General features: G+C 60.6%; 2 protein-coding genes across 4 annotated transcripts in view; one reads left to right on the forward strand and one right to left on the reverse strand.

Moving 5' to 3' along the window:
* ESPN (espin) overlaps positions 1-5,943 on the reverse strand; it is a 248,474-nt gene extending 242,531 nt beyond the window's left edge. The window contains exon 1 of the mRNA XM_053899057.1: positions 5,931-5,943. The gene's annotated coding sequence lies outside the window, so the exon portion shown is untranslated. The remainder of the gene's footprint in view (positions 1-5,930) is intronic.
* Positions 1-15,238, forward strand: part of CHD5 (chromodomain helicase DNA binding protein 5) — a 59,584-nt gene that overhangs the window by 17,745 nt on the left and 26,601 nt on the right. For all 3 annotated transcript variants that reach the window (XM_053899040.1, XM_053899039.1, XM_053899041.1), the window contains exons 4-17: positions 208-326; positions 854-1,092; positions 2,771-2,895; positions 4,129-4,252; positions 4,756-4,922; positions 5,065-5,286; positions 6,410-6,616; positions 6,836-7,047; positions 9,387-9,518; positions 9,601-9,706; positions 10,783-10,974; positions 11,069-11,269; positions 14,278-14,415; positions 14,536-14,657. In XM_053899040.1, coding sequence (XP_053755015.1) covers positions 208-326; positions 854-1,092; positions 2,771-2,895; positions 4,129-4,252; positions 4,756-4,922; positions 5,065-5,286; positions 6,410-6,616; positions 6,836-7,047; positions 9,387-9,518; positions 9,601-9,706; positions 10,783-10,974; positions 11,069-11,269; positions 14,278-14,415; positions 14,536-14,657 — 2,306 coding nt within the window. The remainder of the gene's footprint in view (positions 1-207; positions 327-853; positions 1,093-2,770; positions 2,896-4,128; positions 4,253-4,755; positions 4,923-5,064; positions 5,287-6,409; positions 6,617-6,835; positions 7,048-9,386; positions 9,519-9,600; positions 9,707-10,782; positions 10,975-11,068; positions 11,270-14,277; positions 14,416-14,535; positions 14,658-15,238) is intronic.

Genomic DNA, 15,238 nt, shown 5'->3' on the forward strand with positions numbered 1-15,238 from the left:
ACACCCCCCTCATGAGCTGGCGCCTGAGCCCTTCCCTCTGATCAAGGGGCAGGCGGGCTGGGGGTCGGGGGTGGGTAGGAACTGTAGACACAGCCTTCCCCTTCCCCCGGCCCCTGTTCCAAGACCTCCTGGGACGGGGCCCCAGGGGTGGGGGTACGGGTTAGAAGGACCCTGCTCTGACCCCACCTCTGGCCTGGGTGTCCCTAGGAGCCCAAGTCCTCGGGGCAGCTCATGGCCGAGTGGGGCCTGGACGATGTGGAGTACCTGTTCTCAGAGGCCGACTACCACACACTGACCAACTACAAGGCCTTCAGTCAGTTCCTCAGGTGGGCGCGCCGCCGGCTGCCGTGGCCGGGCATCCATGGGAATGACAAGTTGGAGGACAGAGCCCCAAGGCCCCTGGGGTGCTGGGTGCTTTCAGGCCGATGCCAACACCGGGCAGAGCCATTTTACCCGGTGGTCCCGCCTTCCCTTGCTTGCCCGGAGTCCCAGGATGGCGGTCCCGGTCAATCCCGAGGGCCATACCCTCATGGGCTCTCTCAGCTCTGGAAGAACTGGGGCTGGGCACCCAGTGGCTCACTGCGGGCTCGTCCTTCTGGTCTCTCGGGTCATACAGGGTCTGGGAACCTCATTAGAAGATGGCCGACCACATAGACAGGGAATCAGGAATGTCTGGGGCTGGACTGCTGTCGAAAGCTTTGTTCTCTTCCCTGCTTCCTGCCCAGTTTCTCAGCCTGGAACTCGGGGCTTCTTATCCCAGGCTCGGGAGAGGAAGGGCTGCCTGGGTCTCGTGGGGGGGGTCTCATCCCCTCCGTGGTGGCGCCCTCACCTGCCTGCCTTTCACCTCACACAGGCCGCTCATTGCCAAGAAGAACCCGAAGATCCCCATGTCCAAAATGATGACCGTCCTGGGTGCCAAGTGGCGGGAATTCAGCGCCAACAACCCTTTCAAGGGCAGCTCGGCAGCGGCTGCCGCGGCAGCAGTGGCCGCGGCCGTGGAGACAGTCACCATCGCCCCTCCGCTGGCTGTCAGCCCCCAGCAGGCACCCCAGCCTGTACCTATCCGCAAGGCCAAGACCAAGGAGGGCAAGGGTAAGGCTGTGGGTGGATGGGCACCGGGCCCTGCTGGCAGAGTCCTACCCCAGACCCTATAGCCTCAGGCAGGTGGGACAGGTGGGGCAGTCTTCTTCAAGGACCCAGGGCCGTGGTTGACCTTGGACCCACTCGCCCTTTCTCTGCTGTACTGTGGCATTATAGCTTCTGCCTGCCTCCCTTTCGGGGCTGGGGTGAAGCAGAGGGGATAGTGTGCTTGGAGCTTTGGGACTTTTGCACTGGCACCCTCCGACATGGTATGGAGGTAGGGAGAGGGCAGGTCCATGCTGCTGGGAGTGGGGGGGGGGGCTCTTGAGTTCTCATTTTCAAGGAGAAGGCGTCCCAAGGTTAGCCCGTTGACCCCTCTTGTCTGAGCACCCAGTCCTCGGGGTAATGCACGTGCATAGGTGTGGTTGTGGTCAGGACTGGCTGCTCTGGGAGACCTGGAAGGAGGTCCAGATACAAAATCAGACTCAGTGCTGGGTGTCTGGGTCTCTCTGGGGGAGAATAGGGACAGCAGAAGCTCTCTGTGACTTCAAGTCCTGGGGGAGGGACCTCCCCTAGGTGGAGGATTTCTTGCCCCATTGGGGTAGAGACCCACATCTCCCCAGGGCTCTCAAAGATGGGGTCACTAGCAGCTCAGCCTTTCTGGGTACTCGGGACTTTGGTGGGCAGCTAAGGGGGCTCTGGGGCCCACTGTTTCAGCCCTAAGGAGCTTTGGTTTCTGGGATGATGTACCCCTTTTCCAGGTCTCTGCAGGGGCCTGGTGGGCAGAGTGACATGGGGTTTAGAGCCTGCTCCTGCTCTCCTCCCTCACTGTCCTCCATCCTGGGCCTCCCCAGCCTGCCTTACCTTCTCATTTCCTCTTGGGCTCCAGCCACTGAGCTATTCCCTGAGCTGCCCATTCAGAGCCTGAAAAATTGAGATAGATTTTCCGTGGCACCATGGAGGTTACAGCTGGGCTCCTAGTCCCATCTCAGCTGTGTGATGGAGCTGGAGGAGGGTCCAGGTCAAGGCCACCTGCTGCCAAGGGCTCCATCTTCCCTGCTCAGCCGGTGGGAGAGGCTGCCGGGGGGGGGGGGGGTGGTCATGACTCCCAGGTGGCTAATTGTCCTGTGGCCAGTTCCATAAAAATAGCCTCAACCCTGCTGGCCACCAGGGAGCTAGTGTTTCCTGGGGGTGATTGGCAGAGGTGGGGCAGTCTTGAGTGGTGCCAGTGTTGGCCGGGCCTGGGGACAATCTGGAGGCTGGTGGCTGGCGGCTGGGGAAAGGGCTTCCTGCTCAGCATGTCCCTCCAGGGCCCAGGTATGGACAACAGGTGGGTGGGTGTGCCCTCAGTGGCCCTGCTAACTGTGGGGGCCCATGGCTTCACTGGGGACAGCTCCTTCCTGGGGAGAGGGGACAGGACAGGGCTGTTCCCATGATGGCCGGCATTTCTACTACTCATGGAACAGGGGCCGTGGTGGCCAGAGCAGAGACCGGGTCGGGTCCTCCTTGCTGTGTCACTTTACACAAGGACCTCACCGCTCTGAGTCCCCTGCCTTCTCATCTGGAAAGGGATGGCGGCCGAACCATCCTTCCCTTATGGAGCCCCTGGGAGGGCTGACCCAAGTCATGGCTCTGGGTGAGTGAGCCGCCGCGGCTCTGGGTTATTGGGTTATCTGCGGTCACTCTTCAGGGCCAGGAGTGAGGAAGAAGATCAAAGCGTCCAAGGACTCGAAGAAAAAGGGCAAAGGGAGAAAGGTAGCCGGGCTCAAGTTCCGCTTTGGAGGGATCAGCAACAAGAGGAAGAAAGGCTCCTCGGTGAGCGTGTGCGTGAGACAAGGTGGACTGGAATGTGTGTGCGTGTGAGCGGGAGTGTGGGTTTGGGAGCAGGAGCGTGCGAGTGTGTAAGCATGTGAATGTGTGAGGGTGGGCCAGGATGGGTGGGTGTGAGGCATCGAGACCGCATGTACTTGGCCGTGTGTGTGGGTGTGTGAGCAACCTTCAGATGCATTCTGCACGCGTGTGAGCGTGCTCGTGTGCTTGTGCGCCATGAAGGCAGGGGGACTGGAATGCAGGGCTGTCAGTCCGCTCTCCTGAGGCAGGACTCTGGGACAGAGAGCGCCCCGCTGAGCTGGGGGCTCACTTCGGACTCTGCTCCATCTGGGTAGCAGGTGGGGGAATCAGCTGGCCCTTAAGAGTCCTGACGGGGCCTGCGAAGCCAGGTCTGCTGGGAGGCTGGACCCCAGGAAGGTGGCATGTAGGCAGGATCAGGTGGGCCGGAGCTCTGACCCTTCCTTGCCCTTCCGGGGCCAGCTCTGGCACCCGGTTCAGACTGACCATAAGTCCCCATCGGAGCCTCTGGCCCTCCCTTCTCTGGGAGGAGGGCATTCACACTCTCCCCTACCCCCGCAGCGCACCCGTTTCCCTCACCTTGCCCCACCTCTGTAGAGGGGCAGAGTTGGAAGCCATTTCTCTGTCCCTTGGTAGAGGCAAGTGACAGGTCTTGAGTTTAGCTGCTCTAAGAGGGGAGCACGGGGCAGCAGGTGTGGCCCAGCCCAGAGCCGGTGGTCCAGCTCAGCTCAGCAAGTATCTGTGGAGCACATATTAATGTGCTCGGCTGTGGTGGGACTTTCTCCGGAGGTGTTCACAGTCTGGAGGGTGTTTGGGAGATATAGTGGGAGACAGCCAAAGACAGGCAGATGATACAGGCCAGACCTGGCACACAGGCTGTGCAACAGGTCCAATTAAGGAGGGATCTGGGAAGCCTCCTTGGAGGAGGTGTCCTTAGGGCTTTCCCTTGAGGGATGTATAGGAGTTTGGCAGGGTGGAGAGCAGGGCTCAGGGAGGGTGGTGGGACATCGGGCTGGCCTGGTGGGTGGGGCCTTGGGGTTCCTAGCCAGAGGGAGATGAGATGAACCACAGAGCACGCTGTGCCTCTGGAGCCTCCACCATGCCCTGCACCACCTCGTCCTCTGCCCGGGCCAGTGAGACCCTCAGGATGAGCCCCCAGGGCAGGCTGTGGGCTCACAGGGCCCTCCCCCACCCCCGCAGAGCGAGGAAGATGAGCGGGAGGAGTCGGACTTCGACAGCGCCAGCATCCACAGCTCCTCCGTGCGCTCCGAGGGCTCGGCAGCCCTGGGGAAGAAAAGCAAGAGGCGGCGCAAGAAGAGGAGGAGTAGGACTTCCTGGGGTTCCTGGTGGAAGGGGGTGCAGAGCCCCCCTTGGTTAGCAGGGGAGGGCATCCTCCTGTCTGGGCCTTTGCCGGCCTCAGCCCGACAGTTCACCTGTGCTCCCTCGCCCACTTGGTCTCTATGGTCAGGAGAGGGGTCCCGTCCCAGTGAGGCTAAGCTAGGGACTTTTGAGCCACTCGGGGCATTTGCACTAGCAGAGGGGACACTGGAGAAGGCAGTGCTTCCTAACCTGCTGCACATCCACCCTTCAGTCATCCACCCATCCGTCCATCACCTTCAGTTATCCCCTTAGGCCCGGTCCCCACCCATCCCCCCTCCCTTCTCCACCCCTTTCTTCCACATTTGTACACTCTGCCTGTCCGTCCACCATCCATTCATCCAACATCTATTAAACACCTACTGTGTACCGGTCCAGTCTGGGGTGGAGATTGGTTGGGCACTGGGAGTGGGCACCAGGCCCTCCACTACCGCCTCTGCCCCTCCCCAGTTGACGATGGTGATGGCTATGAGACGGACCACCAGGACTACTGTGAGGTGTGCCAGCAGGGCGGGGAGATCATCCTGTGCGACACCTGCCCGCGGGCCTACCACCTAGTCTGCCTCGACCCAGAGCTGGAGAAGGCTCCGGAGGGCAAGTGGAGCTGTCCTCACTGTGTAAGCCTTTGGCAGAGGCCCCGGGGCAGGGGCGCGGGGAGGTGCAGAGTGTGGAGGGGCGCGCGCGGGAGGGAGGAGGGAGGCGCACCCTGCCGGAAGGGGGGCCTGGCCCAAGGTGCCTCCACGCGGATTGTCCCTCCAGGAAAAGGAGGGGATCCAGTGGGAGCCGAAGGACGACGAGGACGACGAGGAGGAGGGCGGCTGCGAGGAGGAGGAGGACGACCACATGGAGTTCTGCCGCGTGTGCAAAGACGGCGGCGAACTGCTCTGCTGCGACGCCTGCCCGTCCTCCTACCACCTGCATTGCCTCAACCCGCCGCTGCCCGAGATCCCAAACGGTGAATGGCTCTGCCCGCGCTGTACTGTGAGTGTTACGCCAGCCCCGCGCCGCCCCGCGCCGCCCCGCCAGCCAAGCCCCACCCCCTGATCTGGCCCCTCCCCGACCAAGCCCCGCCCCGGCCAGGTCCCTCCCCCCCGGCCAGGCCCTGCCCACGAAGGCCCCTCGTCCGCGGGCCCAGGCCACGCCTACCCACAAGCCCTGCCTGCGGCGCTCCAGGCCACGCCCCGCCGGCCGATCCCGGTCCACCAAAGGCTCCGCCTCTGTTGGGCTAGGCCACGCCCACCCAGTATAGCCCCGTCCGCGGAGGACCCCCTCCCTCACCCAGCTCTGCTGGCCCAGGCCCGGCCCACCTAGGCCGGCGCCGCGATACCACAGGCCTACTAGCCAAGGCCCCGCCCCCTCCAGGTCCGCCCAGCCGGCCACCATCCCATGCTCGAGTTCCCGCCCACCACGGGTACCCCCACCCACCCACCTCCGAGGCCCGCCCACCGCCTTTTCCCACCGGAAACCCGAGCCCATTTGAAGAAACAAGTGGCGTCCATGACCTACCATCACCCTACCCTCTGGCCGCTGTGCACCCCTTTACCGCGTACCGAGTTTTCCAGTACAGGCCTTTTGTTATTCCCATTTTTAGATGACAAAACTGAGGCTCAGGGAGGTAAAGTGACTTGTCTAAGGCCAAACAACAGAACTGAGCACTCAGACCCTGCCAGGACTCAGGGCTGGGGGTGATGAGAGGGCAGGAGGCAGGGAGAGAAGAGCGCCTCCCACCCCGCCCCCAGTCGCTTTGTGCATTTGAAGGCCCCCCTGCTCTGAGTTGTCCCCCAGGCCCACCCCCACTGCTGGATTCTCCACCCTCTGGATCCTGGGCTGTGCTGTGACCAGCCCCAGTTACCCTGGGTGCATCTGGGCTTCTGGTGTGTGTGTGCGTGCGTGGGCGTGGGTGTGCACAGACTCATGTTGCCTATCTCGTGTGTGCACAGCATGTGCCCTGAGGACAGGGCAGCATTGTGGGGTCAAGGTGGTGCCTACTTGGGGGTCACTGCAACTTGTTGGAGAGAGCCTTGTGACGGCCTGATGTCACTGGAGCCTCAGGGTGGGGCCCTGTGGCTAAGCCCTGAACTTGGGGACCCTCCTCTGTCCACAGTGTCCCCCACTGAAGGGCAAAGTCCAGCGGATCCTGCACTGGAGGTGGACGGAGCCCCCGGCTCCCTTCATGGTGGGGCTGCCGGGGCCCGACGTGGAGCCCGGTGTCCCCCCACCGAAGCCCCTGGAGGGCATTCCGGAGAGGGAGTTCTTTGTCAAGTGGGCTGGACTCTCCTACTGGCACTGCTCCTGGGTGAAGGAGCTACAGGTGAGCGCCCCCGGGCAGGTGTGGCTGTGCTGGGGCGCCGCTCCTGAGGGCGCTGGCCGGCACCCCGAGCGAGCGAGGCACCCTGCTGGGGGTCCGGGAGCAGGAGGCTGCACGTGGGGGCCGTCCTGCCTGGGACCCAGGCTGGGGGAGCTGGGTTGGGGACCTGGGGGGGGGCCATGGCCCATCTCCCTCCCATAACCTCTGCCCCTGTGCCAGCAGCTGGAGCTGTACCACACGGTGATGTATCGCAACTACCAAAGAAAGAACGACATGGATGAGCCGCCGCCCTTTGACTACGGCTCTGGCGACGAGGACGGCAAAAGCGAGAAGAGGAAGAACAAGGACCCTCTCTATGCCAAGATGGAGGAGCGCTTCTACCGCTACGGCATCAAGCCCGAGTGGATGATGATCCACCGTATCCTGAACCACAGGTGTGTGCCCGGGGGGGTGCGGCCCCGGGTCTCCCTGGAGGGGTGCCCGCAGGGCCGGGACACATGGCTCCTTCACCCTGTGGAACGGACACAGGACTGCACGCGGGTGCGGAGGGGGCAGGAGGAAGGGGTGGAGGGCCCCCACCGGCAGCGATTCGACCGCCCAGCTGGAGGGGCCGTCGTGTGCTCGCAGGTCGGTGTGCGCGCACGCGTTCTGGCTCACATGTGCGCACGTGTCCCACTCACGGTGGGAGCACGGCTCCAAAGTCTTACATATACAGGGGCAACTTGACCAGCCCGTGACGCTTGCACGGAGCGGGACCGTCATTGGGTCAGGATGCTTGTGCTCCTGGGCTTCTGCCAGAGCTAGTGCTTGGTACCTGGGGTAGGGTCCTGGGGACCGAGGTGGCCTGAGTGTGGGGGCGTAAACACGCGTGATCTTCCTTTATAACAGCAGCTAACACAGCTGAGCGCTCTCTACCCGAGAGACAGGCGTTTTATTTCTCTCTCTCTGTTATGGACGTGTGAGTAGGCACAGCAAGGTTAAGTTACTTGCCCGAAGTCACACAGCCTAGAGGGGGTGGAGCTGGGATTTGAACCTGGTGAGTTTTGACGGGAGGGCTTGCTGTCTTGGCCACTATTCCAACCTCTGTTGAATGGTCTGGAAATCCCCCAGGGACAGTGATCGGAGGCTGCAGAAATTTGGACAAAGAGATCAGGGCGGGAAGCCTGTGGACCCCCTGAGTTTGGCTTTGGTTTGCAGAGCCAGTGGGAACTCTTGTGAGTCCTGAGCTCAGGTGCTTGAGAACTGGCAGTGGCCGACAGGTGGGCGCAGGGTGGGGGTCGAAGCCTTGCCCTTGCCTCCCTGCGTCCACCGGATGGGCTCTGCCCTGGAGGAGGGGCTTAGGGCCCAGCCAACCACAGGCGTCCTGAGAAGCGGGAGTTGGGTAGTGCAGAGGTTAAGAACCAGAGCCAGACCCAGATTCTAATCCTGGCTCCCCATTTTCTGGGCTGTGCGCCCCGTGTTTCTCATGTGAAGTAGGATCTGGAGAGTACCCCGCAGGGCTGTTGTGAGGGCCGAACGAGGATGCCGGGGCCGGGGCTGCGAGTGCAGCCTTCAGTAAGAGGGGGAAGCACTGCCTGGAGAAGCCGCCCGCCTCTTCCCATCCCCAGCCCTCACTGAGAACAGCTCTTAAAGAGAGGGTTAGTTACTATGTGAACCTGAGCCCCCCACTGAACTGACCCACGGTTTTTTGCCTTTATTAAATTGCATTTTATTCATTTATTTTTTAAAGTTTATTTACTTATTTTGAGGGGAAGAGGGGCAGAGAGAGGGGGAGAGAGAGAATCCCAAACAGACGCGGGGCTCGATCCCATGACCTTGAGATCATGAACCGAGCCGAAATCAAGTCGGTCGCTCAACCGACTGAGCCACCCAGGCGCCCCTTAAATTGCATTTTAAAAGCATAAATGACAATCTGCTCCCTGTCTCCAAGGCAGGGCTGATGACTTTTCCCCACATTTATTACCCCACGCCTGAATAACAACTAATTATTTATCTTCAAAAATATCAGTTTCCATGGTGCCCGGGGACTGGTCTTTCTCTTAATGGTTCCCAGGCTAGTTGCAGCCACAGCCTTTTTGGGGGGCCGAGACTCCCCCACCCCGCTGCACTCCCCAAGCCTGGCTGCCCGCTCAGCTCAGTTGGGTGGCAGGCCTCTAGGACCCTCCCAGCAGCCGGAGTCAAGCTGGCGTAAGGTGCTTCCCTGGCACAGCCCTTCTGTGCTGCTGGCTTGGTCACCAGGTTCCTGCGTCCCCAGGGGTCTTCAGAAGAGGTCATCCCACTTGCACCCGCGGGAATCAGCCCTTGTTTACTTTGCAGAGATGGGACCAGGATGGGCATGGCTCTGGTCCTTTGAAGTTTTTTTTTTTAAGTTAGAAAACAAAGGCCTGTGGTCAGGGGAGAGGCCTGCCCAACTCAGAAACGCCGAATTCCGGTGTCCACACCCCCGGCCCGGATGGGATTTGTCACTGTGACGGGAGGATGGAAATGTGGCTGGCTCTTTGCTCCTCTGTGAGCGTGCCCTCCCACCTCTCCCTCTCCGGCTCTGCCACTCAGCCCACGCCCTCCTCCCTGTCACCAGCCGCGTGGCCTCAGGCAAGCCGCTTCACCTCTCTGGAGTCACAGCCCTGGTGCTCTGCCCTCCCTGCTGGGCCCAGGATGCCAGGGGACTGCGGGCGCGGCGGGGTCTGCATCCTGAGAGAGCCCTCCTGGACTCTCCCAAGGCCACGGGCCCGGTGGCCCGCCCCTCCCCCACCACCCGTGTGCTGTGTTGCAGCTTCGACAAAAAGGGGGACGTGCACTACCTGATCAAGTGGAAAGACCTGCCCTATGACCAGTGCACCTGGGAGATCGACGACATCGACATCCCCTACTACGACAACCTGAAGCAGGCCTACTGGGGTCACAGGTGGGCTGGCCGCCGGGCTGTCCCCGGGCTGTGGCCTCCGGCGGGCTGGAGCTTTGCCCATCTGCACCCCCCTCTTCTGCAGGGAGCTGATGCTGGGTGAGGATGCCAGGCTGCCCAAGAGGCTGGTCAAGAAGGGCAAGAAGCCAAAGGAGGATAAACAGAAGCCGCCAGACACACCCATCGTGGACGTGAGCAGGGAGGCGGGTGACGGGTGGGGTTGCCAAGGCCTGCCACCCCGGGCGTGGCCACAGAGGATGGCCCGTCCTGCAGAGGCGGGACAAGGTGATCAAGACCCAGGACCGCCCAGGTCCCCCAGCCTGTGCAGCCCGCCGCCACCCCCCCCCCCCCCCCCCCCCCCCCGGACAGAGATGGCTTCCTGTGAGATTTGCACCGTGGGTTATCTGTGCACAACCGGGAGGGGGTGGGGGGCAAATAGTCCCTGCTCAGCACACAAATTTACATTACTTTAGGTGAGCTAATTCCAAGCATTTAAGTCAACTTTAAGCTGACATGGTAATTATACACCTTTCTTACCTGTTCAGGGAGAGGAGACCCCCAACTTGCCCCACCCCCAGCTTTGAGCCCATCAGGGAGGGGAAGGGTTGACCTTTATTCCTTTAGCAAACTTCCCTGGGGTGTCTGCCAGCTGCTGGCCCTGTGGGAACAAGGACTCTGGCCCCATTTCAAAAAGTGCCCGTCTCCCAGGGGCCTGTGGCGTGAGCACACAGAACATAGGGGTTCGACCTGGGACGGTGGGATGCCAGGGAAAGGCAAACGGGCCTGGTCCATCTGGAGGACTTCATGGGGGAGGCGGCTCTGAGCTGTAGGATAGAAGAGACAGAGGGTGATGTTTAGGATCGAGTGGATGGAGCACCTCAGGCACGCACCAAACACATGTTGACTGAGTGCCCACCGCAGCCCAGGTACTATGTGGGGCTCAGAGGAAGCAATGGTGTACAGGATGAGTGTGGCGACCACAACCTGGGCTCAAAGTCAGAGAATCCAGCCATCAGGAAACTGCCCCGATAGCAGCAGTACAGGGCTGCTGCAGGGGGACAGGGGAACACCTGAGCCAGAGTGGGAGTCAGGGAGGGCTTCTTGAAGGAAGAGGCGTTCCAGCCAAAACATGAAGGATAAATAAGTTAGCAGGGATGAGAGAGTGGGGAGAGTATTCCAGGCAGAAGGAATGGTGTGTGCAAAGGCCCTGGGGTGGGCTCTGGTGCCCAGGATTCAGGGTGTATCTGAACCTCTGCCTCCCCTGCAGCCCACGGTCAAGTTTGACAAGCAGCCTTGGTACATTGACTCCACGGGTGGCACACTGCACCCGTACCAGCTGGAGGGCCTCAACTGGCTGCGCTTCTCCTGGGCCCAGGGCACAGACACCATCCTGGCCGACGAGATGGGCTTGGGCAAGACTGTGCAGACCATCGTTTTCCTCTACTCCCTGTACAAGGAGGTGCGCGGGCCGGGGCAGGGGCCCGGGAGCGGTGGCCGGTGCTGGCCGGGGTGCGGTGGGCAGCCTCACTGCTTCTGTCTCCCTCCGTCCCCAGGGGCACTCCAAGGGGCCCTACCTGGTCAGCGCGCCCCTGTCCACCATCATCAACTGGGAGCGGGAGTTTGAGATGTGGGCGCCCGACTTCTACGTGGTCACCTACACGGGGGACAAAGAGAGCCGCTCCGTGATCCGGGAGAATGAGTTTTCTTTCGAGGACAACGCCATTCGGAGTGGAAAGAAGGTGTTCCGCATGAAGGTGAGCGCCCCTCATCCGCGGGGAGGACCCCGGAGAGGCTCCGGGTCTGTCGCTGGGGCCGCAGGGGCCCTGCGTTCTGACGGGGGTCCCTCAGCTCCTTTGGAGGCCTGTGGCCAACTCTGCAGGCAGAGTTACCAGCGTCTTGCGGCTGCTGTCACAAAGCACCACAAGCCGGGCGGCTGACAACAGACTTACTTTCTCCTGGTTCCGGAGGCTCGGAATCTGGGGTCGAGGTGTCAGCAGGGCCACGTGCCTCTGAGGGCACCAGGGGAGGGTCCTTCCTGCCTCCTCTGGCTTCCGGCGGCTGTTGGCGTTCCTTGGCTCACAGCTTGGCTCACAACTAATCACACCTGCAAAGACCCTAGTTCCTGGAAGGGCCACATTCCGAGGTGCTGGGTGGACACGGATTTGGGGGGAACACAATTCCACCTAGTACACCAGCTGGGCGACCTCTCTGTGCCTCAGATTCTTCTCAGCAGAATGAGCTCACGGACCCCGCGGGGTCATGGAGGGGCGACCGAGTGAGCCAGGAAGGGTCTGTCCCACTTGATTGTGCCCACGGGTCACCAGGGCTCTTGCTGAAGGGCAGGTTCTGATCCAGCAGCTCTGGGGTGGGGCCTGAGACTCCGCATTTCTGACGAAGTCCCAGGGGGTGTGGATGCCTCTGGTCCCCAGGCTCCCCCAGAGCACTCAGAACAGTGCCTGGTGCATGGGAGGCCCTCAACGAATCTCAGCACTTACGCTGGGGGCTGGGGCTCCCCTCCCAGGATCCTGGGGGGGTTCTTACCCCGGCTTGCTGCAGCATCTTGGAGCCTCTGTGGCCCCAGGGGATGCCCAGTAACTATTTGCTGAATGAGGGGATGACTCAGATGATGGACCTGTGGGCCAATTAGTCACAGAAAACTTCTCCTGAGCTCACACTGGGGTCCTGTGCCGTGCTGGGCACTCTATAGACTCACCTCTTTTACTTTATTTTTTAAAATCGTGGGGGGCGCCTGGCTGGCTCAGTTGGTTAAGCGTCCGACTTTTGATCTCAGCTCGGGTCTTGATCTCAGGGTTGTGAGTTTAAGCCCCACATTGGGCTCCATGCCGGGCATGGAGCCTGCTTAAAACAAATTGCGCTAAAATACACAGACATAAAATTTACCGTTGTGACCATTTTGAAGTGTGCGGTTCAGGGGCACCGAGTACCCTCCACCATCAGGCAACCATCCCCCATTATTCGTCTCCAGAACTTTCTCCTCTTGCAGAACCAAAACTCGGTCCCCATCAAGCAGTAACTCCACCAGCCCCTGGCACCCGCCCCGTGATTACCAATCAGTGCCTCATTTAAGTAGAATAGCACAGTGTATGCTTTTTTTGTGACTGGCTTGTCTCACTTAGCAAAGTGCCCTCAATCTCACCCTTGTTGTAACATGGGTCAGAATGTTCTCCCTTCTTCTTCTTCTTCTTTTTTTTAGTGTTTATTTATTTTGAGAGAGAGAGAGAGAGAGAGAGAGAGAGCGCGTGTGCGTGAGCAGGGGAGGGGCAGAGAGAGAGAGGGAGAGAATCCCAAGCAGGCTCTGTGCTGTCAGCGAAGAGCCCAATTCGGGGCTTAATTCCACGAACTGTGAGATCATGGTCTGAGGCAAGATCAAGGGTCGGACACTAAGGTGACTGAGCCACCCAGGCACCCTCGGAGTGTCCTCTCTTCTTAGACCGAATAGCACTCCATTGGCGAACTGCATTTCCTTTTTCATTCACCCATCCAGACCCTTGGGTGGGTTCCACCTTTTGGCTCTTGTGAAAATGCTATAAACGTGGATGTGCTGACATTTACTCCAAGTCCCTGCTTTACTTCTGTTGGGCCTTTGGGTCTGTATCCAGAAGCAGAATACTTGGATCCTGTACTGATTCCATGTGCGTTTAATTATTTTAAGGGACAGCTTTTGCCCTCTGGATTCTCATGGCGTTCCTCACGCAGACAGGATCTCTCCTTTTTTTTTTTTTTTTTTACCAAAGGGGATACTGAGGCTCAGGAGGCTAATTAACTTGACTTGGGTCTAGCTGGAAAGGGTAGGGCCGGGTGCAAACCCAGGGGCCACCTGCAGGCAGAGCCCGTGCAATGAGACGCCCCTCTGCCCCTCTCTGGCCCCTTCACAAGGGACGTCGGTCGCTGGGAGATCCGGGCTTGGGTTGGCCAGGACTGGCTGCCTCCTTTGCGGGGCCCGGTGGAGACTGAAGACGCAGGGCCCCTGGTTCAAATGCAAGAAACAGCGTTTTCCTTTTTTTAGTAGTCTCTCTCTCGACCTCTGGGTGGTGGTTTTTATTGGCTATTTAATGTCCTGTTTCCTCAGCACGGGGCTCCTCTCAGGGTGAATGCCCCCCATGCCCGGGCCCGGCCCCCACAAGGGTGTGAGGCGTTGGTGTTCGCTGGGTGGGGACGGGGAAGCTGGGGGCTCCGTCATTCCATAGATCTCCTCTTACAAAACACAAATTCAACAACGTAATTATCAAGAATTTCAGGTCCGTGGGGGCACCTGGGTGGCTCAGTCGGTTGAAGTTCAGCTCAGGTCATGGTTTCTCAGTTTGACAGTTTGAGCCCTGCGTCGGGCTGGCTGCTGTCCGTGTAGAGCCCGCTTCGGATCCTCCTGGCCCCCCTCTCTCTCTGCCCTCCCCCCACTCTCTTTCTCAAAAATAAAATAAAACTTAAAAGACAAAAAAGAATCTCAAATCAGCGACGGCAGAGCATTTAACCACACGTACAGGGATCGCTTCCCTGTGCGAATCCTGGTTCTGCCATCCTTTGGTCTTGGGGACCAGCCTGAGATCCTGTGAGCTGTAAATGGGGACAATGACAGCATGGGGGGGGGCGGCTTGTGAGGATGAGGGGGCTTGCCCCCGCGGCCTTTCCTGTCAGTCCCAGAGCCGCCCTGGGCCCTCCGGAGTCCTGTCCACCCCTCCTCCACGTCTCCTTATCTCTGGAGACCCTACCTGCTCCCCTCCCAGACGCTCCTCTTCCCCTCCAGAAAGAAGTGCAGATCAAATTCCACGTCCTGCTCACCTCCTACGAGCTCATCACCATCGACCAGGCCATCCTGGGCTCTATCGAGTGGGCCTGCCTTGTGGTGGACGAGGCCCACCGGCTCAAGAACAACCAGTCCAAGGTAGGCGGTGCTGGCTGCTGGCCCCTGGAGCCACGCCTTCCACCCCGGTGGAGGGGTGGGGCGGGGAGGGGTGCCGGCTGGCCGCCCCGCTCCCCCTAACTGGCCGCCTCCTCCCCGAAGTTCTTCAGGGTCTTGAACAGCTACAAGATCGATTACAAGCTGCTGCTGACGGGGACCCCGCTTCAGAACAACCTGGAGGAGCTTTTCCACCTCCTCAACTTCCTGACTCCAGAGAGGTTCAAGTGAGTCAGGGGGTGTGGCCGGGGAGGGGGTGTGGCCGGGGAGGGGGTGTGGCCGGGGAGGCGGGCTGGCGGGCAGCCAGGGAAGACCGGTTCAGTGCGAGCTGGAGCTCAGCTTCCTTGTCAGTAAAATGGGAGCATTAGCAGCAGCCTGCCCCAAATGACCTGTGCGGGAGGGGCCGCGGCCCTGGCGTGTGCAGGGTGCTCAGTGGACGTGAGCTGCCCCGAATACCGTGACTGATCCTCGGCTCTGCCCCAGGAGACCCCCGGGGCATCCTTTGGGGCTGCTGTCCTTGCCCCCCCATGCCCTGCCTCATTCCTTCCCCTCCACTGACACCTAAGTGACCACCTGGGTGACAGTGATGAGGGCAGAAGGCTGGGGGTGGTGGTGGATATGGGGCGAACACGGAGCCCCTGCCAGTGGGGGGCCCCGGCCTCCTTGCCTTCACCTACCCCATTCTCCGGCTCAGAATGGGGGGTTCAGGGTGGAGGGTGCTGACTTCAGAATCAGGAGATACAGATTGGAGGGCAGGCTGGCCCATACAACCTTGGGCCCCCATCAGCCTCAGTTTCCTTTTCTGTAA

Source organism: Panthera pardus, unplaced genomic scaffold (assembly GCF_024362965.1).
Source record: "Panthera pardus isolate Hobbes unplaced genomic scaffold, ASM2436296v1 HiC_scaffold_11, whole genome shotgun sequence".
In the NCBI taxonomy this organism is placed as follows: domain Eukaryota; kingdom Metazoa; phylum Chordata; class Mammalia; order Carnivora; family Felidae; genus Panthera; species Panthera pardus.